Source organism: Elephantulus edwardii, unplaced genomic scaffold, assembly GCF_000299155.1.
Source record: "Elephantulus edwardii isolate Elephantulus edwardi_28Jun2011 unplaced genomic scaffold, EleEdw1.0 scaffold00186, whole genome shotgun sequence".
Taxonomy (NCBI): Eukaryota; Metazoa; Chordata; class Mammalia; order Macroscelidea; family Macroscelididae; genus Elephantulus; species Elephantulus edwardii.
The window spans coordinates 226,560-252,409 of record NW_006399936.1 but is presented as its reverse complement, the minus strand read 5'-3'; the positions used below and the strand labels follow the sequence as shown (position 1 = coordinate 252,409).

General features: G+C 47.1%; 2 protein-coding genes across 2 annotated transcripts in view; both read right to left on the bottom strand.

The window, feature by feature from the left end:
* TFR2 (transferrin receptor 2) overlaps nt 1-6,395 on the bottom strand; it is a 19,933-nt gene extending 13,538 nt beyond the window's left edge. The window contains exons 1-3 of the mRNA XM_006896463.1: nt 6,363-6,395; nt 5,858-6,107; nt 5,589-5,775 (exon numbers count right to left, since the gene is read on the bottom strand). Coding sequence (XP_006896525.1) covers nt 5,589-5,775; nt 5,858-6,107; nt 6,363-6,395 — 470 coding nt within the window. The remainder of the gene's footprint in view (nt 1-5,588; nt 5,776-5,857; nt 6,108-6,362) is intronic.
* A 1,604-nt stretch (nt 6,396-7,999) lies between these two features.
* Nucleotides 8,000-21,941, bottom strand: ACTL6B (actin-like 6B). The gene is made up of 14 exons (XM_006896462.1): nt 21,808-21,941; nt 21,285-21,361; nt 20,915-21,080; nt 20,530-20,630; nt 14,638-14,735; nt 13,917-14,011; nt 13,743-13,849; nt 12,371-12,460; nt 12,154-12,215; nt 11,910-12,024; nt 11,691-11,771; nt 11,505-11,600; nt 11,214-11,300; nt 8,000-8,090 (listed from the first exon to the last, which is right to left on the bottom strand). Exons 1-14 carry the CDS (start codon nt 21,830-21,832, stop codon nt 8,010-8,012), a joined length of 1,281 nt encoding a protein of 426 aa, XP_006896524.1. The 5' UTR covers nt 21,833-21,941; the 3' UTR covers nt 8,000-8,009.
* Nucleotides 21,942-25,850: the final 3,909 nt, after the last annotated feature.

Genomic DNA, 25,850 nt, shown 5'->3' with positions numbered 1-25,850 from the left:
CAACCCTGCTTGCTGAAACTGAGGAGGACCTGAAGCACCTGCTGCAGAGGATCAAGGACTGCAGCCTCCAATATGGATTGAGGCTCAATGTCAAGGTTTCCTATAAGCACAATTAAGTATTCTGGGATTCCTTTTCTCCTTCATGTTAGTCATAGTTTGTTATGATCCACACAGTCAAATGCTTATGCATAGTCAATAAAACACAAATAAACATTCTTTTGGTATTCTCTTGCTTTTAGCTGAGATCCACCTGACATCTACAATAATAGCCTCCCCTAACAACAACATTAGTCACCAGGGAAATGCAAATCAAAACCACAATGAGATAACACTTCACACCCACTGCCACTGCCAGTTGCCACAGAGTCTATTTCAAGGGAACGGGACTCAGTCAACCAGCCCTGGTAAGCAGCTAAGTTTGCTTAGCTGTTGAACTCTCCAGGGACCCCTTGGTACACACTAGGATTGCTAATATACAATATATATTTTTAAAGGAAAATAACAAGTATGGGCAGGAAGTTGAAACTCGCACGCATTGTTGGTGGGAATGTAGAACAGTACCGCCTCTATGGAAAGCAGCTTGACAGTATCTCAATAAGATAAAGATATAAAATGAATATATGATTAGACATGATATGTACAACAGCCCAGAATAAGAGGTATATCATCGCAAAGAGGACTGGGAGTGCAGGGAGGTAGGTAATTGTGCAACAGTGACTGACTATCTTTTTTTAAAAAGTGAACTGGGCAGGGAGAAGTGCAACAGTGAGTGAATGACAATAACTTCTATGTAAACATTTGTTAAAAAAAAAATCACAATTAAGAGCTCTGGTAGCCTAGTGGCAAGAAGCTGCACTGCAGTTCCAGAGGTGAGCGGTTCGAATCCACCAGAAGCTCTGCTGGAGAAGGAGGGACAATCTCCTCCTGTACCAGTCAGATCTGATTTGTTGGTACACACACACACACACACACACACACACACACACACAATCACAATTAAAAGAAGTTTTATTTAAAAAGAAATAAATAAAAAGAGAGAGGGAAAAAAAAGATAAAGACAGAATGTATGACCCAGGAAGTCTGCTCCTTTGCTTGAAAGCAACAACTCAGGTACTAGTACCTCAATGTTCACTGCATCTTAATTTACAATCACCAAAATGTGGAAACAGCCTAATTGTTTCCCAGATGACTAGATAAACAAAATGTGATTTGTACACAATTTCATATCATTCCTCAAAGAGAAATGAAGTTGATACATGCTACAAGCTGGAGTAACCACGAAAATATTATGCTGACTGCAATCATTCGGTCCCTAAAGGACAAAGTAGCACAGTCTCACTTATATGAAATATCTAGAACAGACAAATCCATGGAGACAAAAATCTATTAGTGGTTTCCAGGGGTGGGGAAGAGGCTGGAAAGGGGAGTTATTGCCCAAGATGGTACAGAGTTTCTGTTTGGGGTGATGAAAAACTTCTGGAAACAGATAATGGTCACGGTTGTGCAACACTGTGACTGTAATTAATGTCACTGAATCACACACTTAAAGTAGTTAAAGAAGCAATGGTTTTGTTACACACACAGGAAGACCTTCGACATGATGGACTGACTATAACTATGGGCTCAAGTATATCAGAGATGGTGAAGATGGCATAAGATGGGACAAGGCCCAGATCCGTTGTTTGTAGGGTTGCTGTGAGCACAGTGGACTTGACCGCATATAACAACATATGTTGCTCGCAGAGTACAGTGAGCATACAAAACTGCAACAATTATAATTTTTGCCCTCACTTTATTCTCTTATTCTTGGTCAAAAAGGAGTAACTGACTAGATGAAAAATTCTTTAACCTAGAAATAATCAGTAGATTCAGCCACTATGTTTTCCTGGAAATGCACTACTTTGAGGTTCTCTGTGTGTGTGTGTGTGTGTGTGTGTGTGTGTGTGTGTGTGTGTGTTTATGTCTGTGTGGTGGTGGGGTTGGAGTGAACTGCCCATCTTTCTCTTGCAGAGCAGCTGGTGGATTCAAACCGTGTGCCTGTGGGCTGGCAGCACGGTTCTTTACCACTAGGCCACGAGTTCGACTCTGTCTTAAGGGGTTGCTATGCATTGAAATCAATAGTAGTGTTTTGGTTTAATTTTCTTTGCCAGGAAAACTACTTACTCTTCAGGTTGTAGCTTATCACTTCCTCTAGGAAGAGTCCTCCCTGATGCCTAATCTAAATCAGGTTCCCAACGAGTCATTCCTCACACCCTTCACTCCCAAAGCAAAGATCCCAGTGATAATTATGCCATCATTAATGCAATTATCTGTTTAATGGTAATTCCCTGCAATGGTGTGTCCATGAGGGCAAGCCCTACTTTGCTTTTTGCCATATCACTACCTAATACCGGCCACATAGTAGGCACGCAAAAAGACTGGTTGAATAAATGAATGAATAATCTCATCAGCACCGAATTGTACCCTCTCCTCCAGCCACCCTCTTTCCTGGGTACACGCTGGATTGTGTGGTTACCTGCAAGTCCATCTCTGAAATAATTATATATTGATAATTTCCTGAGCATCTATTGATTGCCAGGCACTGTGGTTGATACTCTCGCTAAAACATTGCTGTCAAGTTGGCACTGACACATAACTGACCCTCCACTGGATTTCCAAAGCTTTGCAAATCACAGGGGAGCAGTTTGCCCATTTTCTCCCTTGGAGCTGCTGGTGGATTAGAACTGTAAGCCAGAGAAGCACCATCTTTGGGTAGCATACTCCCTATAGACTACGTCTACACAGCTTCCTGTGATTGTTGTTATTGTTATGTGCCATCAAAGCAGAACCAATGCATAGCAAGTGGGTTTTCAGATATAAAGTGCACAGAAGGAGTAGAATCTTGCTCCTGTGGGTTTGAACTGCCTTCCTTTAGGGTGGCAGCACAACTCCTTACCCACTAGGTCACCAGAGCACCCTTGTGGTTGGTGCTAGCGATTCTAAAATAAGCAAGGCACAGTAAAACAAATATAATGTGTGTGTGTGCGAGCACATGTGTGCCATCAAATCAAATCCGACTGGCACAGGAGGAGAGGAGGAGATTGCCCCTCCTTCTCCAGCTGAGCATCTGGTGGATTCAAACCACACATCTTTGGGATTACAGTGCAGCTTCTTGCCCCTAGGCCATCAGAGCTTCTCAGTTATAAATCTTAAGGACTCGAGAATGTCACTCTCTGACTAGACCTTTTCGTAACCAATTCCTCCCTTATCCTCATTTTATCTGCTCTTCAGTTGCATCAAGCTAGGCAGATTTGACAAGTGTATCAGCTCCCTCCTTTCCCCATCTAGTCAAGGTGGTTCATAGCTCTCAGCTCACTCACTGCTGTCTCCCTTCCTCCCCCTAGACTTGCCAAACCATCCACAAGCTCAGCCTGTACCCAGATCCTCAAGTGTTGCTGAAAGAAACAGGAAGTTTTGGATCTTGGTATTGGACGTTTAAGGTTTTTTGCCTTTTTTTTTTTTTTAATGCTCCGGGACCTGCAGTGTATTAAAAGAAGTGATGTGCCTTGATCAAGATTAGCACTGATGGCAGGGAAATCTACTAAAGCAAATTACTACATAAACATTAAAGAAGAAAATGCATATAGTTACCTCGATACAAAACATTTAAAACTAAATTCTATATCTGTTCCTCCTTCATAATTTTTCCCCCAAAATCTCAGCTACTAATAGAACAAAACAACCTTAGTTTGATTAATAAGTTAACGGACATCTGCAGCATGTCGTTGTTGTTGTTATGCACCGTTGAGTCAGAACCAACGGATAGTTGACCCTCCAGCAGGTATTCAGAGGCAATAAATCACACGGGAAATTACCTTTCTCCCGCAGAGCAGCTGATGGATTTGAATCATGTGCTTAGTTGGATTCTAAAGCTAAATGACATCTATAACATAGGTATACTTAATGATAAAAGAATAGAAAATCCTTCTTACTAAAATGAGGAAATAGACAAGGGCACATCTATCACTGTTACCACTCACATCCTGTCCAATGCAGTAAGAAATGAAGACATAGGAGGGACAAGCATTGGAAAAGAGATGTTTGGGGTTTTTTTGGTTTGTTTTTTTGTTTTACTTACTACATATTGTGATGGGAAAATCTGCTGTTAGGGACCTTTTCAAAGTACTGAAGAGCAATGGTGTCTCTCTGGAGACTAAGGTGAGTCTGATACAGGCCATGGTCTTTGCTATCACTTGTTATGCATCAGAGAGTTGGATAATGACTAAGGAGAATAGAAGGAGAATTGATACCTTTGAGCTGTGGTGCTGGAGAAGAGTATTGAGGGTTCCATGGACTGCTAGGAAAACAGATTCATCCTGGAGAGTGTTAAACCAGGCGGCTCCTTGGAGGCAAGGATTCTGAGGCTCTAACATATTTTGGACATGTTGTAAGGAGAGGCCAGTTCTTAGAGAAGGACACCATGCTTGGTAGGGTGGAGGGACAGTGCAAGAGGGGAAGACCCTCTATGAGGTGGATTGTTTCAGTGACTGGGGTAATCGGGATGGGTGTATCAGAGACAATGCAATTGGCACAGGACAGAGCAGAGTTTAGAGCTGTTGTACATAGGGTCGCTATGAGTCGCAAGCAACTCAACGGCACATAACAACAAAACAACAACAACGTTATTGTTAGGGAGCTCAGATATCTTAGGGGTAAGAAGTTGCTCTTCTAACACAAAAGCACACAGTTCAAGTAATTGCCCTGTGGGAGAAGTATGAGCAATCTCCTTTTTGCCTCTGAAAACCCACTGGAGGGTCAGCTATGAATTAGTTCTAACTCTACGGGACAGGAGAATGCTGTTAGCTGCCATCAAGTCAGCCTCCAGTTCATAATGGCCTCATGCACAGGAGAATGAAATAAATGTTATTTGGTCCTGTGTTGTCCCCATGCTTGGTTTCATGTTGAACTGTTGTATCTTATATGATTAACATGTTATAGGATATGCATCTGCTGAGAAAACCCAGGAGCATTCATTGAAATGCTATTCCCGGCCTGAAGAAGGGCTATGGATGGGCTGGACCTCTTCTCCAGAGCTCTGTGGGAAGCTTCTTCCCAGCAGGGAAAGGTGACTGTGAAGCCAGATAGAAGACACATGCTCTGCTCGTGCTGTGCACTGCAGGCCGCTCAGTTCAGTTCGTGTCAGGCTGGCACCCCGTGGCAGAGATGCAGGGAGATCTGGTCCCTGCCCGCAAACGCATTCACTTATTTGCTTTTCTGACTGCCTACAACATCCCTATTCAGAACCTCTAGGGGTCCCAGCTGCCACAGATGGAAATTCAAGTTCAAGGCCCTTCTGGGTCAGCTCTGTTGCCTGTCTAGATGCTGCACCCCTCTCTTCTTATTCAGTCAGTTCCCTCATCTCCCAAATCATCCCATTTTGGGTGTCCGAGCCTCACTCTCACACTGCCCTCTCTCCTCTTAGCTCCAGGATTCTGAAATACTACGTAGACATCAGGGTCCACAATGAGGAGGAAGAGGATCCAGTTGGAACAGAGGCAGGGAGGACACGTGAGAACCAGGAAAGGGACAGGGGACAGGTTGCTTCTTACCTGATGATGTGCTCCAGGTGCCCCTCCCCCAGGAACCGCAGGAACATAGCCTGGAGGTCACTCCAATACAGGGGACCATGGTGGGAGTCAGGGCCTGCCTCATAGTTGACGTCTTCGTTGACCACCAATACAGCATCTCCACATGCCTGGCAGGACCCTCGGAAGGCCACGTAGCCCAGAAGGAAGGCTGGTGGGTGGCGAGATGGGCATTCTTCTTGTGTCCCCTCTGCATCCCAGCAATCTCCCCAGCCCAGGCACTTTGCTCTCACCACCAGTGAAGATCAACAGGGCAGTCAGCACCAGGTAGGGGGTGACCCTTCGTCCTGCTGCCACCCAAGGTCCGAGGGTTTTCTGCCTTGGTCTAAAGCCCCGGGGCTCGGGACCCCTCAGCTCCATAGGACAGAAGTGAGCCGGGGACTCAGAGCCCTCTTCTCTGTCTTCCTCTTCTTCCAGGCGCCCCTGTTGGGTGCCTTCAACACGCTTGTAGATGGTCTGAGAAGTTCGAGGGGACATCTCTTGCTGTGGGGGTGGGCAGCGTGGGCACGAGATTGAGAGAAGAGGGTTGGAGATAAAAAGGAATCTGGCAAGTTTAGGTCAGCAGGAGGTAGGGGGAAAGGCCTGAGAGGTAGACGGGAGGGGAGGGCCAAAAGCTGGAAGGGAGGGGCAAGTACAGGAGCCAAGAGGGCCCAGCCTAGGGGCTTCGGGTTTGGGGGGGAGAGGGCAAGGGGCCTGGTGAGGCTGTTGAAGGTGCATTCCGAGCCCACTAGGTCTTACCGCTCTCTGGAGTAGACCCCAAAGTCGTTCCATGCTCATACCCCTTCCTGAGGCTTGCAGGCTGCCTCCCCCCCACAGTGATAAACCGTTTGTGGGAGCCCCAGAAAGGCCCCTTATCAGCCCAGACAGGGAGCCTGAGCCCCAGCCCAGCCTTCCAGATATGCTCCCTCTGTCCTGGCCACAGCAGGAGGGGAGGCCCTCTGTAGCCCCACTCCTGCCCTCTTCCTGCAAAACAATCAATTTTCTGACCTTGGGGCAGACTTTGACCTCCCAGTTCCAGTCAAGGGTGGGGGAGGGAAGCTGTTTGCTGAGGATTGTGGAAATATGGATGTCCCCCTTCCTTCTGCTGCTTCTGCCCCTACCAATGTCCTTGGGGATCCCTCCCTAAGGCCCCCACGTTCCCCTGGAAGATCCACCATGAAGATCTGGGCCTCCTCATCTGACTTGCGGTCCCCTCTCCCTGGGCCTGTAACAGATTAGCTGCCCTCCCTGCCCTGGTGCCTGCCCCCCATGGTTTGAGCTGGACTACGTGGTCAGGCCACATGGGTTATCAGGCTACATGGTGTGTCTTGGGCTAGTTGCTGAGGAAGGAAGGGGAAAATGAGTGGAAGTGCATGGTCAGGTAGGGACCAGGACTGGAGGTCTGAGAGTCTCGGATTGGGGCCACAAGGCCTCGGGTGAGGTGGAAAGTGTAGGGAGAAGGGGGGTGACTGTTAAACTTCTTCAGCAGTGTCCTCTCTTCGTGACATGACTCGGACCCCGCACACAACGGGTTTCTATTTATTCTGAATTGCAGACCCTCTGTGAGGGTCAAGAACGACCACAAACTTTCGCTCCAAAAGCACATGCAAGCACAATCCACTAAGTTTGATCTTCAGCGTCAGACCTGGGGCGCAAGTGCCCTAGCTCGTACTAACGATCCCACGGCAAGCAGCTCTGAAGAAGCTTCCTCGGGTCCAGAGAACAGGGCTGAGTTGCCGGGGAGTACCCTTGAGCTCAGTCCCCGCATCTATCCTCGTCACCACCACGAGCCCCAGGAAGAAACAACAGCAGCGTGGCGACGGCTCACCTGAGCGGCTCCTGGGAGCTTTCAGCGCAGCCTCTCCAGAGTCCAGATGTCCGAGCAGAGGCTCCGCCCACTGCCTCGCCCCCAACCACAGCCACGCCCCTCCAGGCTGGACCTACTCTGGGCCCCGCCCACACCACAGCATCCTCGACCTGGAACCCCTTTCCACCCCAACTCCGCTTTCCCGGTGACCATCTCGTTCTGGGGCTCCTCCAGGTCCTCCCTGCGTGACTATCGCTGGATCACAGCTTTTTTGAAAGGTGAGGAAACTGAGGCTCCTTGGCGTCTGCTCCCGCCTCTCCTCCCCAGTGTCCAGGTGTCCTCTACGAAGCCCCGCAGTGAATGTTACAGTGGCCCCCTTCTGCCTCTCTCCACACCTCTACCCACACCTCTACCCTCATGGATGTCAAACTATTTTTTTTTCTCAAAACATTTTTACTCTTGCCAACTCAGAAACGTCTCAATCAAAGAGGAGGAGAGGGAAGGGACGAGGAGAAGGGTCTGGAAGGCCGGAGGCGTCCTTTCGCGCTGAGGGGACCCTCGCCAGCTCTCCCTCTCTGCCCCGTTGGGAAGGGCCGCCCTCAGGGGCACTTCCTCTCCACACACTGCTTCCCGCCCTCCTCGTATTCCTGCTTGGAGATCCACATCTGCTGGAAAGTGCCCTGGGGGTGGGGGGTAACGAAACTGCCATCAGAAGACCTGAGGGCTGGAGGGGCTCTTTGCCCCAGTTTAGCTCCCCAAACTTCTGCCCCATCCTCTAGGCCCCTCCTTTGCATTTAGAGGAAGAATACTCTTTTGTGTCATCCAATTAACAATTTATTCATTCAACAAACATTTACTGGACCCCTACTTGCCTTGGGCTAGCCCTGTGCCAGAGCTCTTGTTCTCTCACTCAGCCAACATGCCCCCACATTCCTCCCCTACCGTGTTTCCCATCTCCTATGTCATCATCAGCGAGCTCAGGTGGTTTAGTGATGAGGAGTTGTACTGCCAACCCAAACGTAAGTAGTTCAAATCCACCAGTTGCTCCTAAAGAGAAAGATGGACAACCTCCTCCCTATGTGATTGGTGCTGCCTCTGAAAACCCGCGGTCTGGCCAGCTATGAGCTGGTTTCCACTCGAGGGCGCATAACAACAATAATGGTACCATGAGTGCTCACTAACTTATCTGAAGAAAAATCCTTCCTTCATGATGATGAGGCCACCCTGGATGAAGCTGGTTTCACTCTGGCTCCCCACCTCTATGGAAACTTGTCCCTTGAGTGTGTGTCCTACACTGGACATCTCAGACTGTCTCTTCTCTGATGGTTTTTCTGTCTCTGCCTAAAGATTAAGGTCTGAGTGTCCCCAGCTTATGCCTCTATATCTTTTATCTGCCCACTGAACAAACTTCTCTGGCCCATGTTATCTGTTTCCATTGCTTCACCTCCTGCACTAACACCTCTCTCCGTCCCAGTTCTTTCCAATCCTCTGTGCTGTGTCCCAGACTCAAACACTTAATCTCCTTGAATGTCTTTCAGAACCTCAACTCAGCACACACACAACTGAGCCCACCACCTTCCCAGGCCCTGCACACACCTGCTGCTGCCTTGATCTGTCTCACCTTCTAGAAATCTGTGCTCCTCAGTGGTGACTACTAGCTACACTGTCGAGAACTCTGGAGGCCTAAGGTTAAGGAGTTGTGCTGCCAACCCAAAGGCACATGGTTCAAATCCACCAGCTGCTCCACAGAATAAAGGCGGGCAGTCTCCTTCTGTATGGTTTACTGCCTCTGAAAACCTGCCAGAGGGTCAGCTATGAGTCAGTTCCAACTTGACGGTGCCAACAACAGCAAGAAGCCGCACTTTGGCTACTGAGTGCTTGAGTATAAAAGATACACCAGATTTTGAAGACCAAATACAGGGGAAAGAAGGCTAAGTCTCTCCGTTCTTTTTATTGGTTGTACATTGAAATAATATCTTAGATGTATTTGATCAAGTAATATATTAAAATTTAATTTAATTATTTGTATGTGTGTACCGTCAAATTGGATCTGACTGGTACAGGAGGAGATGGCCCCTCTTTCTCCAGCAGAGCATCTGGTGGATTTGAACCATGTGTCTTCAGGGTTGGAGTGCAGCTTCTTGCCACTAGGCCACCAGAGCTCCCTAAAACTTTAATTTAAAAAAAAAAACTCTCCTCTTTTAAAATATTGTTACTTAAACAGCTCATTGCTGTTGAGTCAGAACTGACTCATAGCTGACTCTGCAGGGGCTTGTCAGAGGCTATAAATTGCATGGGAGGAGACTGCCCATCTTTCTCCCTCAGAGAAGCTGGTGGATTTGAACTGCTTGTTGCTGGGTAGTCAACACAACTCCTTAAGCATTTAAGCCACGAGAACTTCCAAAATATTGCTACCGGACAATTTTAACATTCCCTGTGTCCTTGTTGACAGCACTGGCTTCCTGACCTCATCCGTGATACCCTCCTCTCTCACCTGTTGTGTCCAGTGTCCGCATTCTATCATAGTATCATCTGATCAGCTCTCAGTTCTACCTACCGATATCTACCTTTGGCTTCAACCAGTCCAATCAGAATGGGGACCACAGCACCCTCTCCCTCCGTGCCATCTGACCCCCTTCACTCCACTTTCCCCTCTGCAGTGGAGGGAGCTTTCTAAACCCAGAGGAGCCATGGCTCTCTTACGACTGCCTGTGGGCCTTGCCTGGCGTCTCCCCGCAATCCGAGCACCCTCTTCCCCCTTGTCTCATAAGTTGTTACCACTCTTTCCAGCTCCGCTCACATGCCAGTTCTCTTTGGAGGCCCTCCATGAGCCTCCAAACTAGATGAGGTCCTCACCTCCTGCCCCTCCCATGAAGCAGTGTTGTCACACTTTATGGCGACCTCCTGTTCATTCGTCGCATCCTGAAGACTGAGCCTGCTCAAGACTGTGGGACTACGTCAGGTTATCAGCCCATTTTAGGCACAGAGAAGGCCCACAATTGCCTTTGTGAGGCTGGCACGCTCCCAATGCTGAGCTAAGCCCCCACTTCTCGAGCCCTCTGGAGCTTTCCCCTTCAGTGGACACTCTTCTTGTTAATGCTGGTTGGGTCCTCTAGCTTCCGGCTTTAACCTATTACCTCTATTCTTGCAATAAGTCCAGGTTGATCTCACCATCCATGCCCCCAAAGCCAACCTCCTGTCTTTATCTTTTTGCCTTTTTTTAAAAAAAATTTTTAATTTTTATTTTTACTTTATTATTTGTGTGTATGTGTACCGTCAAATCAGGTCTGACTGGTACAGGAGGAAATTGTCCCTCCTTCCTCGGCAGAGCATCTGGTGGATTCGAACCGTGCGCCTCTGGGATTGCAGTGCAGCTTCTTGCCACTAGACCACCAGAGCTCCCCTATCTTTTTGCCTTTTGCACTTATGCCATCCCCATTGCCATCTACTCTCCAGGCCCCTTCGCCTCCAACTCACACCTCAAAGTCTCCTGCCATAATCATCGTAGCTCCTCCAGACCTCAAGACTTCAGTGTCTCCCCTCTGCTACACAAACACAGTGGGGGCCTCACCCTGCACACAAAGCCATCATCATCTCCTGCCAGCCCACCTCTCCCGTGTCCTGTCTCTCTGCTCTTTGTGTCTTATTGAGCATTTGTCCTGCTTGGTCTAGAAAACCCCAAATGTTTGTTGAATAAATGAACAAAGGAAGGAAAAAGCAAATAAAGCCCGTTGGGCAGTGGGGGCTGCCTAGGGCTATCTGTTCCCTGCATTCAGCCTTAGACCAGGTCCCATCCCCCTCACCAGTGAGGCCAAGATGGAGCCCCCAATCCAGGGACTGAACTTGCGTTCCATAGTGCTGTTGCTGGCGATGAGCTTCAGTCGCATGCTCTGAGGGAAAAGAGAGATTGGGGGAAGCAGACGCTAGTGCTCTGGGAAAGGACAGGATTGCGGAGGGGAAGACTGGGAGGCCACAGGATCGAGGGGTCTGCTCTGGTGATGGGACAGCTGACATGAGTGGAGAGGGTAGGAATTGGCCCTGAAAGCCTACGACAAGATTGAAGTCCAGGCCTTGGGTCAGGGGTGGGCTCCTACCGGTGGGGTCTTCTGGGAAAGCTCTCTATTAAGCCTGTCTGTGAAGCCCTGAAGTAATGTGTTCCCGCCGGTGACAATGACACTGCCGTAGAGACCCTGGGAGCAAAGAGAAGGGGTGAGCATGGGGGAGAACCACCTCCCTACCCCCTACTACTCCAGGGGACCAGCCTCAGGCTTGAGCCTCACCGGACGAATATCAATGTCACACATTCCGATGCTGGTGGTCACCACGTGGCCCACTCCCAACATGGTGTTCCCTGACAGGCCCTGTGCAGAAAAGTGTCCCCCTTCACTCTGTCTGTTGCAGCACACATACACACACCTCCACACCCCACCCCGAAATACACCCCTCCCGGATTCAGGGACTCCAGCCAGCCATGCTCGATGCCCTCCACCCAGCCAGACCTTGACATTCGAAGGATCAAACAGGCCCTCAGGGATGCGGAGCCGCTCAGCACCATAGTCTGTGTTGTAACCGTTGGGCATCTCGTAATGAACCGTGGGCATCTGGGCGGCCACCCTGCCCGGAAAGGAGCGAGACTCTGACTCTACCTGGAGCTCTCGGAGGGCGGCACGGGCAGCACCAGAGATACTCCCCGTTACCCCAGTACTGCCACCTCTCCCACCCCCTGCCTTGGGCCCCACTCACTGCTCATCATAAGGAGAATCAGAGACCTGCAGCACGGAGGCCTGGAAATCCTGGATCACCTCCTGAGAACCGAGGTGGTGGTCAGGGCCTAGCCTCCCTCCTGAGTGCCCACCACCCTTCCCACTGCGGAGTCTCTGCCTCCCCCACCCCCATGACAGGGGACTAGGAGCTGGGAATGGGGGCTGGGGGGCCTGGGAGTCCTCTTCAGCCCCCTCACGTTGCACATGTAGTTATGCCAGGACTTGGAAACCTGGGGGAGCTTCTCCTTCTTCTTCCAGTTTGGAGGTGCGCCCTCCCGGACAGGTTCCTGTGGGAGCACAGCCTGTGAGCATCCCTCCACAGCTCACAGCCCACTGACCACACCTCTCATTCTTGGCACTTGACTGACTCTGCAGCCAACTGGCACCAGATTCCCTCCTCTGCTGCCCAGAAAAGAAAACGGAATGAGTCTGTCCCTTCGTGTGCCACATAAACCACCGGGTGGACCAAAACCGCATTGCTGTTGCGTCAACTCCAAGGCACAGTGACCCGGTAGGTCAGGGTGGAGCCCATGTGGCTTCTAAGGCTGTTAACTCTTGATGCAAGTAGACTGCTGTCCCTATCTCCCAAGGAGTAGCTGGAGGGTTTGAACTGCTAGTCCATCTGAACAACCTCAGTCACAGAAAGCTGAGGGCACAGGGTATACAGTGGGAGACTATGGGAAGCCAAACTTTATACCAAATATTATATGAAAATCCTTGCTCAGGATTTGAAGGAATTACAGATTTATACGTTAGGATTTCTCTTGTGGCAGATCCTAGAAAATGAGCTGTTTGTTCCCTGCAAGACATGAGACAGCAAGGGGTCCCCTACAGAGGGAGTGTTACTTCCTGAGCGAGTTCATCCTGAGGCATCAAGGTTAATAGTTAAGGGTAAACCAAATTCTTGCATTTGTGGACCCCTCCTTCCTGAGTCAAGCAGAAGGTATTCAATAGAAAGAGCTTGGCTTCATTTGCATTGAATTCTCTTTGTGATTTACTTCCTGATAATTTTCAATAAAGACACAGAGAAGCTTGGCTTGGGGTCTTCAGTCCAGAACTGCTGGCTCCCTGTTTTATGCTCTCTGCTCTATCTCATTCCTGGCTGTTTGTCTCATTATTAATAATTATAAAATTATTCCATTTTTTGGAACCCTCAGCCTGCAACAGGAGACAGAGCAGTGCCCAGGGTGAACGTGCAGTGGCTCATTTAACACTCACAGGAGCCCTGTCTACTGTTATCTCTACTTTATAGGAGAGGAAATTGAGGTTCAGGGAGCTTAACATCATGTTCTAAGATAGATCTGAAATGGCAGAGGCAGAACTTGAACTTGGGATTATCTCCCTCAGAATCCAGTACCATGACCCTCACACTTCCCACCACCCTGTGATGTTAGCCAAACCCCTAAGGATCTTGGGATCTCTGATTCAGTGACTGTGCTTGGAACTGGACTCAGGGTCCTCTGGGGACCTGTCACTGTCTGCTTTGATATCTGATGGGTTGGTGGTTGGACAGTCCTAGAGAGGGCATCAGAACCTTGTATCTCTGGGGGACCCCCCCCCGGGTCCCACCTTGGCTGCAATCATGTAGGGTGGTATGATGTCAATGGCCATTTCCTGGAAGAGCTCCCGGCACTGCATGGAGATGAAGTCCCCTGCCAGGGGTGACTTGACAATGCCTGGAACAGAAGGAGCTGTCAGGGCCTGGCTCTTCCCAGGCAGCCCCGAGCCCCTCTGAGGTCTCACCTTGCTGCAGGACGTAGCCATCATGCACAGGAATGGCCGTGGTGTGGGTGGCCCCACTGTCCAGCACAAGGCCTGTGGAGCGTCCATTTGCAAAGCTGGCATGGAACGGGTAGGTCAAAGAGACAGCTGCAGTAAGTGAAGGGGGCCCATGTCTGGCCTAGTCCTGAGACTGTTCCTCTGAGACACAGTCTCCATGCCCAGTATGCAAATGGCCCTTTCTGGCTGATGACCCATCTCCCAGTGAAAGACTCCTAAGACTTCAGTCACTTCCTCCCTGTCTGAGTGACAGATCCTTCCTCTATTCCTTCCTGCTGAGCTCCCAGCCTCTCTCTACTCTTGGTTCCATGTTCCCTGAGATTATCACCCCAATGCTTCACATAGGGTTCAATGCAAGGTAAATTCTTTTAAAAAGATAGTTTGCTGATTGCTATTTGAGATGGCTCTTCAGTGTCATGCATCTTTTTCTCTCCTTCTGGATCTAGTTTCTGCTGTTTGACCTGACTATTTCTTCACAGAGGCCTCTCCAGGCTCTGCCTAATCCAGAAAGAGGAAAAGGCTGCTGATCCGGCCATCCTAAGGCTTCTGCACCAATGGGGCGAAGGGTGGTGTCAGCCCATCCAGGATACTGATCTTTATAGAATCAGGCTCAGGCCCAGCTCAGAGTATCACACACCCCACCCTGACCCTCCACCCAGGCAGAGCAGCGCGACCCAGAGGATACGCCGTGAGCACCGCTGTCTTGCACAAGAAGAAGGCAGGAATGTTGTACTGCTCGAACATCAGCTCTGTCAGCTTTTCACGCTTGGCCCGTGTGTTCCACTGAGGAGAAAGTGCAGAAAGGGAGGATTCAGAAAGGGAAAGGCATAGAACCATGTGTGCACACACAGAAACATGCGCGCACACACACATACCTACTACATTAATCTGGTCTAGGGGACAGTGGTCAAGTCCCTTGACTCACAAGTATTTAAAATGTGATAACTATGAAGACTTTTAAAGACCACAGTCTAAATCCAACTGAAGCAAACGAAGCCCAGACGATGAAGGTGACTAGCACACACAAGACCACATAAAAGCTCCTGGCAGAGTTGGTCTAGATCATGGTCTCTCGTTTCCCAACCCAGTACTTTTCATTACAAACACACAGTTCAGGTTCCTCTCGTCCGTCAGTACCCCCTTTTCCTCATTCTAATAATCACAGGGGAAAGAACACTGGGGAAGAGGAATTCTGGATAAAATAGTGAATTGAGTACAAATATACTTTTAGTCCCTCCCCAAATCCCTTGCCATTGCCATCTCATCACAACTCTTCCTCAGGTTTCCTGGCTTAAGGCTGTACATTTTCATTGGAGGAGATGGTCTCATTCCCCCTCCCCCCTGCCATGGGGTGGGTGGTGGATTTGAGCTGCTGACTCTTTCATTAGCTGTCAACATGGAACACACTACATCAGCAAGATTTCTTAGATACCAGAAAAGTACAGTTAAAGGGAAAGCTCAAGAGATAGAAAACCCTTAAATGACCAATTAGATATGAAAAGACACCTAATGTCATCAATCGTTAAAGAAATGCAACCCAAAATTGCACAAGAGAGGAAGACCCTCGAGGAGATGGAGTGACTCAGTGACCATGGTAATCGGAGACAATGATGTTGGTTCAGGATAGAGCAGTTCAGGGCAGTTCTACACAGGGTGGCTATGAGTCGCAAGTGACTCGACAGCACAAAACAACCACTTACACTCACTAGGATCTCAAATTGGCTCACCGCTCTTGAGTCTGAACCAACTCATAACTGACCTTCCAGAAAGTTTTCAGGAGGCTGTAAATAGCACGGGAAGAGATGAGATGGAAAGCCATAGCCCATCTTTCTTTCACAGATTAACTGGTGGATTTAAACTGCCAAGGGGTCCCACATTTGACTTAACAACTCAACTCCGTGCTGACAACACCACCACACTTCATCACTAGAATAGTGTTGATAATAATTTTTAAAACATCATGGAAATCAAAACAACTATGAGATATCATCTCACCTTACTAAGAATAACAAAATTTAACAGAACAGCAAGCAACAAATGCTGGCGAGGTTATGGAGAAACTGGAACCCTTATTCACGGTTGGTGGGAGTGTAAAATGGTGCAACTAACTATGGAAGGCAGTATAGTGCTTTCTCAAAAAGTTGCAAACAGAAATACCATTTGACCCAGAAATTCCACTACTGAGAATATACCCCAAAGAGACCATAACTGCCACCCAAGCAGATATATGCACACCTATGTTTATTGCGGCTTTGTTCACGATAGCAAGGAGTTGGAAATAATCCAGGTGCCCATCAACCATCGAATGGATAGAGAAGCTGTGGTATGGAATACTACGCTGCATTGAAAAACAAGGAACTCAGGCAATATTATTCAAAATGGGTGACCCCGGAGGATATTATGCTGAGTGAAATATCTCAGTCACAAAAGGACAAATACTGCATGGTGCCACTGCTGTAAAACAGGACTGACAACAAGGTTGGGGGGAGGTTGAGAAAGATGGAATAAATAATGGATACTGCATTGAAACAGATGAAAGAGAAAACTGTTTAAAAGGTATATATGATTAGGTATTTTTGTCATGACAGGAGTCCAGACGAAGGCTGCATTGTGGAGTGGACCTGGGGGGAGGGATTGTAGAACAATGAAAGAATTTGTCTTTTACTTTTCAAAGAGAAGAGTGTATTGGGGAAGGGGGAGAGAGAAAAGTGCAACAACGAATGAATGGAAATCCAAAGTCTGTAAATTTTCATTGAAATTAATAATTAAGTAATTAAAAATTAAAGAAAAAAGAAAAAATCATGGAAAATAAGTGTTGACAAGGATACAGAGAAATGGAACATCTTAAATTGCTGGTTGCCTTGTGGGTAAGGAGTTGTCCTGCAAGCTGAAAGGCATGTGGTTCAAATCCACCAACTGCTCTGTGGAATAAAGACAGGAAGTCTCCTCTTGTGTGATCCAAAGCCTCTGAAAACTCTCTGGGAGGTCAGCTTTGAATCAGTATTGACCTGATGACACATAACAACAACAACTTGCTGATGGGAATGTAAAATGGTGCAACCACTGTATAAAACCTTGATGATTCCTCAAAAAGCTAAAAACAGAACTGTCATTCTTGGGAAATTCCTTAGACATTCCATTCTTAGGTAGATGACCCAAAGAACTGAAGGCAGCTACTCAAACAAATCCTGGTTAATAAATGTTCAAAGCAGCATTATTCACAATAGCCCAAATATAGAAGCTCATATATTTATTAATGAATTAATGGATAACAAACTGTGACATATATCTAAATAAAATATTATTCAGTCATATAAAAGAAATAAGGAATACTTTGCCAAATGAAATGAATCAGATACAAAAGATAACATGTTACATGATTCATTCATATGAAATACGCAGAATGAGTATGTCTGTAGAGGTAGAAAGCTGATAGGTACAAGGTTGAGGAGAGGGAGCAATGGTAGTCATTGTTTAGGGGAATGAAGTTTCTGTTAATAATGGTAAAGAAAATTGGAAATACATAGTGCTAACAATTGCACAACATATGTCATCAAACTGTACATGTAAAAATTTTGAATTTGCAACTATTTATTTTTAAATATTTTTACCATATCACCATAATAATAAAGTACAGAAAAGTGACATGAAAGAGATAGAAAGAGCTCTTGAAAATTAAACTTATCAAGGGGAGCTCTGGTGGCCTAGTGGCAAGGAGCTGCAACTACAATCCCAGAGGCACACAGTTCGAATCCACCAGATGCTCTGCCGGGGAAGGAGGGACAATCTCCTCCTGTACCAGTGAGATCCGATTTGATGGTACACACAAAAATAATTTAAAAAAAAAAAAGAAAATTAAACTTATCAGAGCAGAACCAAAAAGCTCAATAGACTGATTAGAAGAGGAAGTTGATGGAAATTTCTGAAAAATAGAGCAAAATGATAAAAAAAAGATAAGAAAATTATGGGACCAGTTAGAATAAAATTAACTTAATGGTAGTGAGTTTTGTTTAGTTTTGGTTTTACAGGATGGAGTAGAAATGCCTTATAATATTTCTAAGGCTATAAATCTTTTTGTTTTGTTTTGTTTTGTTTTGTTTTTAAGGCTATAAATCTTAATAGAAACAGATTGTCACATCTTTTTCTTGTGATTGCTATTGTTCTGTGTCATCAGGATGGAACCAATTCATAGGTGACCCTGCAGTGGGTTTCCAGAGACTGTAAATCACACAGAAAGTGAATGCCCATTATTCTTGCATGGTGCATCTGTTGAATTCAAACTCCTTGTCCTTGGGTTGGCAGAGCAATTCCTTACCCACTAGGCTACCAGAACTCCCTTTTTCTCCTGTGGAACATGTGGTAAGTTCACGCCGCCAACATTTTGATTAGTAGCTGAGAGGTGTAACTACTGAGCCACCAGGGCTCCTTAGTTGTTGTGTAGTGTTGAGTTGGCATCTACTCATGGCTGATTCTCCCAACTGCGTTCAGAGGCAGTAAATCACATGGGAAGAGACTGCCCATCTTTCTCTCAGGAAGCAGCTAGTAGATTTGAACCATGAGGTTTTTGGTTGGCAGCATAATTTCTTACCACTAAGCCTACCAGAGTTCCCTAGAGGGCTCTTTTAGTAGATACAAAATGCAAGTAACAGAATTCCCAAAAGATAAAAGGGAGGAAGTGAAACAAAATGTATCATCAAACAAATACTTTTGAAATTTTTCCCTGAAGTGAAAGATATAGTTTTCAGATTGAAGGACATACTGAATGTCTAGCACAATAGATGGAAGTAGATTCATTTCCATTGCATATCACTGTGGAATTATAGAACATTGAAGATAAATGTTCAGAAAGAAAACACTATTACATAAAAGAATCAGGAATCAATGGCTTTTGCTCTCTAGATGACAGTAATCAATGCTGAAAGACAATGGAGAATTGTCTTCAATGTTTTGACTAAAAACATCATTCCAACCTGGAGTTCTATACCCAACTAAGCTATCAACCTAAAGTCAGACATGCAATGTATTAAAAAAATTATTTTCCATGAGCTTTCTAAAAAGTTATATATTCCAGGAAAATACAGAGTAAATCAAGAGAGAGAATCATGGAATACAGGAAACAGAAGCTCTAACACAGGAAAAAGGTAAAAAAATGCCTCAAAATGATAGTGGAAAAAAGATACCAGAATGACAGCAATGTCCCATGTGGACAAGGCAATTAGTCCAAAGCAGAGCAGGTCAGTGGGCTCCTGAAGACATATCTTCCAAAAGATGAAATTGATAAAATATCGGAGATGATGAGAATGGCTCCAAGATAGGGGAGCATTCAAAGCTGTTGCACATAGGGTAGCTATGAGACACAGGTGACTCGATGGCACATAACAACAACAACAATGGAATAAGTGTCTTGAGGGGAAATAGAAATCACTAACAAAAAATTAAGGTTAGATTATTAATAAACAGATGGAAAACTAAAGAAAAGATGAACTAAGATAATTGTCAATTCTAGGGAAAACATGAAGTTGGACAGGAAAGGAAGAGTAATTATAGTTTACTGCTTGTCCCAGTCTTGATTATTACCCATGGTAATAGAAGTGTAAAACATTACTATTGCTCATTTAAAAAACGAAACAAAACAAAACAAAACAACTAAACAAGAAGCCCAACTAAAATAAAACTATACATGAGGGTTGTTGTTGTGTATTGTGAGTCAGAACCAACCCTCAAGTGGGGTTAATGACATAGGAGATTGTCCATCTTTCTCCCACAGAGCAGCGGGTGGATTTGAACTTATTCTCTTTGGGTTGTTAACACAACTCCTTACCACTAAGTCATCAGAGCTTCTTACATGAAGATAGAGAATGAGAAATGTGTGTGGTGTGGGTTGAGGAAATCAAGAGAACAAAAATGTTACTTTTCTGTAGTGGGAAGCTCATGGATGATGTTTAAAAAAAATAACCACATAAAAATCACAAGCAATAATTTAAGGATAATGTTTAGAGAGATGGAATACCAAAAGATTTAGCTAAATAGGATAAAAATTTGTAGCTTCTGGAAAAGGGGCAAGGAGAGGAGGTAGAAGGAACTACTCTTTTCTTCTTAGCAAACTTTATGAAGCAACTTGACTTTTACATGCACATAGAATTCTAGCTCTAAACCACTAATAGGGAGCTCTGATGGCATTGCTAACCCCAAAGCTGCCTTCTTCTGGTGGTTCGAATCCATCAGCCACTCTTCTCTCCATGGGATTTAGAGCCTCAGAAATCCGCTGGAAGATCAGCTATGAGTCAATTATGACTCAACAGCCATGAGAGTGAGAAGGTTGAGGGAAAGTTCAAAAGTCCAAAATAGGACTTCCAGAGGGAAAAGGGCAGCAGATAAGGCTGAATGTGGGAAGGGTGAATAGATAGAGCAGATAGGAAAGAGACATGAGGACTAAGACCATGAGGAAGGAACATGGTTGGAAGAACGTAGTTAGAAAGCCTGAAAAGAGAAGGCTTGACTGATGGGGGCAACTTGAGGTGACAGGTGAAGTACCTGGGATCCCAGGGCTGGACTGGGGACAGGATGAGGCACTTACCGGGGCCTCAGACATGAGCACTGGGTGCAGATTGGGCTCAGACTTGACATGTTTGCTGTAGGTGTGATCCAGGATAGCACGGAAGCACTCCCAGTCCTCGACTGGGGCCCCGGAGACCAGCGTGGAGAGACAGAGGAGGGTAGACATCAGTCAGAGAACCGGAAGGGACAGTGAAGGAAGCCAAGTTCAGGGGAGGCAGGGTGGGATCAGTTTCAGGATCTCACCCAGGAATCTAGCAACCCCAAGGTTGGGAATCAGGCAGCTGTGGGAAGCAATGAGGGGGTAACTGGGACTTGGGCAGCTGTAAGGTGTGCACTGTGGGTGTCCTGGGCTCTGGGGAGTGAACTCCAGAGCTGAGTCAGGAGAAGTGAATGGGGCCCCTTACTCATGCCATTCTTGAGGGGCGACATGACCTCTGCTCCATCCCGAGGCACGTGTAGGGCGTTGGTGTCTATGTGGAAGATCTTCCCTTTCTTCTCTTTCTCCCCCTCCAGCTCCAGCCCGCCCCCCTCCTCCGCGGCCAGCAGCCCCACGGTCGTGGGGAAGTCAGCCTGAGGGGGGAGGATGGGCAGGGAGAAGGGTCACCCTCTTGGCCCAGGCCAGCCCCCCAGCAAGGCCCCAGCCTGCCACTGGCTTTCTCCCACATTGCCGCTCTGCAGCGCTTCTCAGCGGATCTGTGGGCGCTCTGGCTCTCCGGAAAGCCTGGAGGGGAGTCCAGAGCCCCCTAGAATGTGGGGAGGGGCTGGGAGACTCACCTTGGGGCAGTCCTCCCCAGCGTACCCAGCGCGGACTGAGAAGGAGCCAATGTCAAAGACCAGCGCTCCCACCTCATCTGTGCGAGGAGACAGGCGAGTGAGGGCGCCTCCCCCAAACTCTCTTCCCTGGAGACCTCCGAGAGGAAGTCAGGGCAGAGCCCCGGCCTCACCGCCTCCAGCCCGGGCGGGGGCAGGTGGGAGCTCAGCCAGGAGTCCAGGGTGCTGAGAGTGGGGGGTCAAGCCGGCTAGAATCCTGTCTTGCTGAGTGGCCACTGTCCTTGGCGGGGAAGGAAGGGGCCTGGGGTACCTGAGGCGGTGGGTTGAATGGTAGAGAGTTTGGCCCGGAGAGCGCGAGGCGTCCGGGGGAAGGACTAAAAAGCAGGGGTGGCGCGGGACCCGAGCCCCGGGCTGGGCCCGCTCGAGCGTCGAGTTGACAGGCCCGGGGTGTCTGGAGCTTGGGTCGCGCGGGTTCGGGCTTCAGGGTTGCGGGCGAGGCCGCGCCTGGCTGGAGAGGCCCGCTCACCTCCGCCGTAGACGCCCCCGCTCATAGTGCCCTCTCTGCGGCTGCTCGCGGCCCGTGGGCGGCGGCGGAATCAGCACCGCGGCGTCCGGACAGCTCCCGGGATCCCGGGCGGGGCGGGGCGAGCGCGGGCCAATCGGAGGGCCGGATCCCCAGCCCCCATCGACGCCGTCGATTGGCTGCAAGGTGAGACAATAACCCGGCCAAGGGCCGCAGCTTTAAAGGGACAGTTGCCTCAACATCTGGCGGCGAGGAGGGAGCTGGAGGCTTGGAAGGGCACTTGGAGTAGAGAAGGGATGGAGACCCCGCTCGTTTGGAGACCAGCCCTCCGCAATATGACTGGCGGGGTCCCTGACTCTTATTTCTGAAGTGAGGCAGGGAGAGAGGCATCATAGTCTCAGAAGTCATTCATTCTCTGGCTCCTGCGTGCAGATGTGTAAAGCCCAGACCTGTGGAAAGAAATCAAAGAAGAGGGATGAGGAAAGGAAAGAAAAGGAGCGGTACCATGAGGGACTCGCCTTCGTGCCTCTTTCCATCCTTGTCTTGCAGATGGTTCCTTTCCCCCCTCCTCCCCAGTCCTTGGATCTTTCATGTGCACATGTACTCACAGACATACAAATGTGTATACACCCATGTATGTGTTCATACACTCACTTACTCTACTCCGCGCATAGCTAAGCCTTTGCTTTCTTTTCCTAACGCTCTCTCTTGAATCCTTTGTTCTGCTCAGAGGTGAGTGGGTTTCCTGCTGGGAGGATCCTGGGCTCTTCTGTGTTCCTTCCAAAGCTCTACCTCCACAGTGGTTTTGAAAGTGAAGGTGAAGACACAGTGTTGACAACCTGGCTAAGCCAGAGACCCTTGTATGAGCATGTGTGGGTAGGTGTGTGTTTATATGTCTATGTTTATTAGTGTGTGCCTGTGCTTATATGTATGATGTATATATTATCAATACATGTGTGTTGAGAATCTTCCTAGCTGCTTGTGTAGGGGCTGGAGGGGGACACTAAGATCAGAAATGAAAGCGTAAAGGGAAACCTGTTGACAGCCACAATGCCCCTGCCCACCAGATGCCCACTCTGGAAGAGGCCTTACCTTTCCCCAGCAGAAAGACAGATGTTCTCAGCTGACTTTGTGGTTCTAGTGACCCTGGTTTGATTTCAAGTCCAGGTCTGAATCCCCAGGCCAGATGGGTCTAGGCTAAATGGGTAACCAGATGGAGGAGCGTGAACACTGACCAAAGAGGTGGGAGACTGAGGTTCTATTGTGTGACCCTGGGTAATCTTGCCCTCTCTGTAAATAGAAGCCTGGACCGATGAATGACACCCTAAGCCACTCAGGGCTTGCATCAACTTCATCTTTCAGAGAGCTGAGGAGAGAATTAAAGATACACTAGAAAGGAAAGTTATTTGATTCATAGTCTGCATGGCCTGTTGACACGAAATAGTACTGCTTCATTTTCTGTATGAGTTTATCTTCTCAATTCCCCTTCACATACAACTCCCATCAAATTCAGAAACTGTCTCAGTGGGGGGAAAGTCAGTGATTATTGATCAGATGCGCAGATCTTACAGAGATTTTCCCAGATAGTAACAGGAACTTGTCTTAGTTTACACAGCTAACTGGGGCCAGGGCCAGCATTAGAACCCAGTATGCTGAGTGAAATATCCCGGTCACAAAAGGACAAATATTACATGATGCCACTGTTGTAGAATGGGACTGTCCTTGGGGTTGGGGAGAGACTAAGATGGGTTCAATAATGTATACTGCACTGAAACAGAGGAGGGAGAGAACTGTTTAAAAGAGATATATGACTGGGTATTTCTGTCATCACAGGAGTCTAGAGTGAGGGCTACATGGTGGAGGGGACCTGGGGGAGGGTTTGTAAAACAATGAAAGAATCCTTTCTTTTACTTTTCCATAATTTTTGACTCATGTACTTATAACTTGTTAGTCAAATTTGTGTCTTCTAGGTTGCAACACCCCCATGATACATCTTCAAGGATATGAACATGTACGGCCAAACACAATCAATAAGAGTGCATCTAAATTCCAAAATCAATCTCCATAATAGTCTATGTGTTTCCTACTGCCAAAGGGGCCCTTTAGAGTAGTGAGAGAAGATCTTCACCCTGAAACCCACAGCGTCCCTTTTCAGCAGGAAGTAGCTAAGAGAATACGCCATCCCCTTTTCCTTATGAATCAGGGTGAAGTCTCTCTCAGGGAGGAGTGATAGGGAATGGCAAAGGACACACCGACAAAGGAGATTAATCAGAACTGACCTTGACAAGCACTGTGGCAATTGGACAATTAAAACAGACATTCGGATGGTGGGGAAGAAGAACAAACTGGGGAGGAGGGTGGAGAGAATGGTGCGGCAATGAAGGAGTGAAGCCCAGAATCCCTGTGAATGTTCATTGAAACTAATAAAATTTAATAATAATTTAAAAAAAAAGAACCCAGTATCTATCAACAATTGCTACATAACAGTGTTGTGGGTAATTTCATTGTTCTTCACTGTCCTCCTCTGTAGAAGAGCTAGTGATAAAAATTCAATCTGAAATCAGAGTCAAGTATCTGACTCACAGACTAAGCCATAAACAGGGGGTCTTTAGAATGTCCCTGGGTAGCTTTTGAGGCTTTCATATTATAATGCAGAAGCTGGAAGTCTGTAATCTCTCTGGTAATGAGAAGTGGACCTATTATCCTGGTTGGTAGAAAAGCTATAATTTTCTAACTACAGGACTAGATTGGTTTACCTACCAGTGAACTGTGGCCAACATTGATTTGTTGTGAAGTCTAACATTACACTCAACTTCACTATGGATGTGAGAGCATGGTGAAGGTAGTTAATATCTTTCACTTGTTCATTCATTGCTTCAGCAAGCAACTGTGTGCCAGGCAACGTGCTAGGTGTGGGAATACTGAGGTGCAGAAAAGAGAACCCTGCTTTCAAGGAATCTTGATGCAATGGGGGGCTCAGAAATGCATGAAGATGACACATATGGGAATAGTTAGGAGTTCAACCTAGAAAGAAGGTTGGATATGGATATCAGTGAGGGATAAGACTGGAAAATAAGTCAAGGCCTAATTTCTTCATTAGAAAAAAAAGAAACAAGGAGCTCTGGTGGCCTAGTGGCAAGAAGCTGTACTGCAATCCCAGGGGTATGTGGTTCAAATCCACCAGATGCTCTGCTGGAGAAGGAGGACAATCTCCTCCTGTACCAGTCAGATCCGATTTGATGGTACATGCAAAAAATAATAACAAAATAAATTTTTTAAAAAAACATTTAGTATGTGCCAGATATGGTTGTAAATGTTTTACAAGTAATAAGTCTTTTTATTATTATTACTTTGTGTGTATGTGTATCGTCAAATCGGATCTGACTGGTGCAGAAGATTGTCCCTCCTTCTCCAGCAGAGCATCTGGTGGATTCGAACTGCGAAGTAATGTCTTTTAATCCTACAGGATTAAATACCAACCTGATTATTGCACCTATTTTTCAGATGAAGAAACAGAGGTAAGGAACGATATTTAGAGGTTAAGTGGTTTGCACAAAGTTAGATCCCAGTTCAAAGTCAAACTAATGAAATGCTCACCCTACAGCAAACGTCATGATTTCATTCCTTTGACAAAGCTTTCTTATGTACCTAATTGGCACAGGGAATCACATGACTCCTGAAACTTGGGATCCAAGCATAGGGATTATTGTTTATCCAGGATGATGGGTGATAAAACAATGAATTCAATGTAGTCAGCTAGACAGAGATTAAAGCAGTTCATGTCCACATTCAGATTGGCTGAACTTGGGCCTCTGGTATGATTTCAAGGTGGTAGACAGAGGCCTTTGGGATTACATAATTTGGAAATAAGTTGGCATCTTGTGAGGACCTATCCATTGCCTGGTAAGCTCTCATCCAGTCCTCTGACAAATAAATCAAGTGCTTTGGCTTTGCAGAGAGCCCTGGCCCAATGCAGGTGGCAAATGCCCAGAAATAGTCATTTCTGCAACAGGAACGGAAGCCAATGTTGCAGCTGGGCATCAACA

Coding starts and splice junctions, on each gene's coding strand:
- ACTL6B (XM_006896462.1), bottom strand. CDS start 21,832: ATGAGCGGGGGCGTCTACGGCGGAG. Junction 20,631..20,914: donor GCCCCTCAAGAATGGCATGA/GTAAGGGGCCCC, acceptor CCGGGGCCCCAG/TCGAGGACTGGGAGTGCTTC. Junction 11,301..11,504: donor TTTCCCAGAAGACCCCACCG/GTAGGAGCCCAC, acceptor CTTTTCCCTCAG/AGCATGCGACTGAAGCTCAT.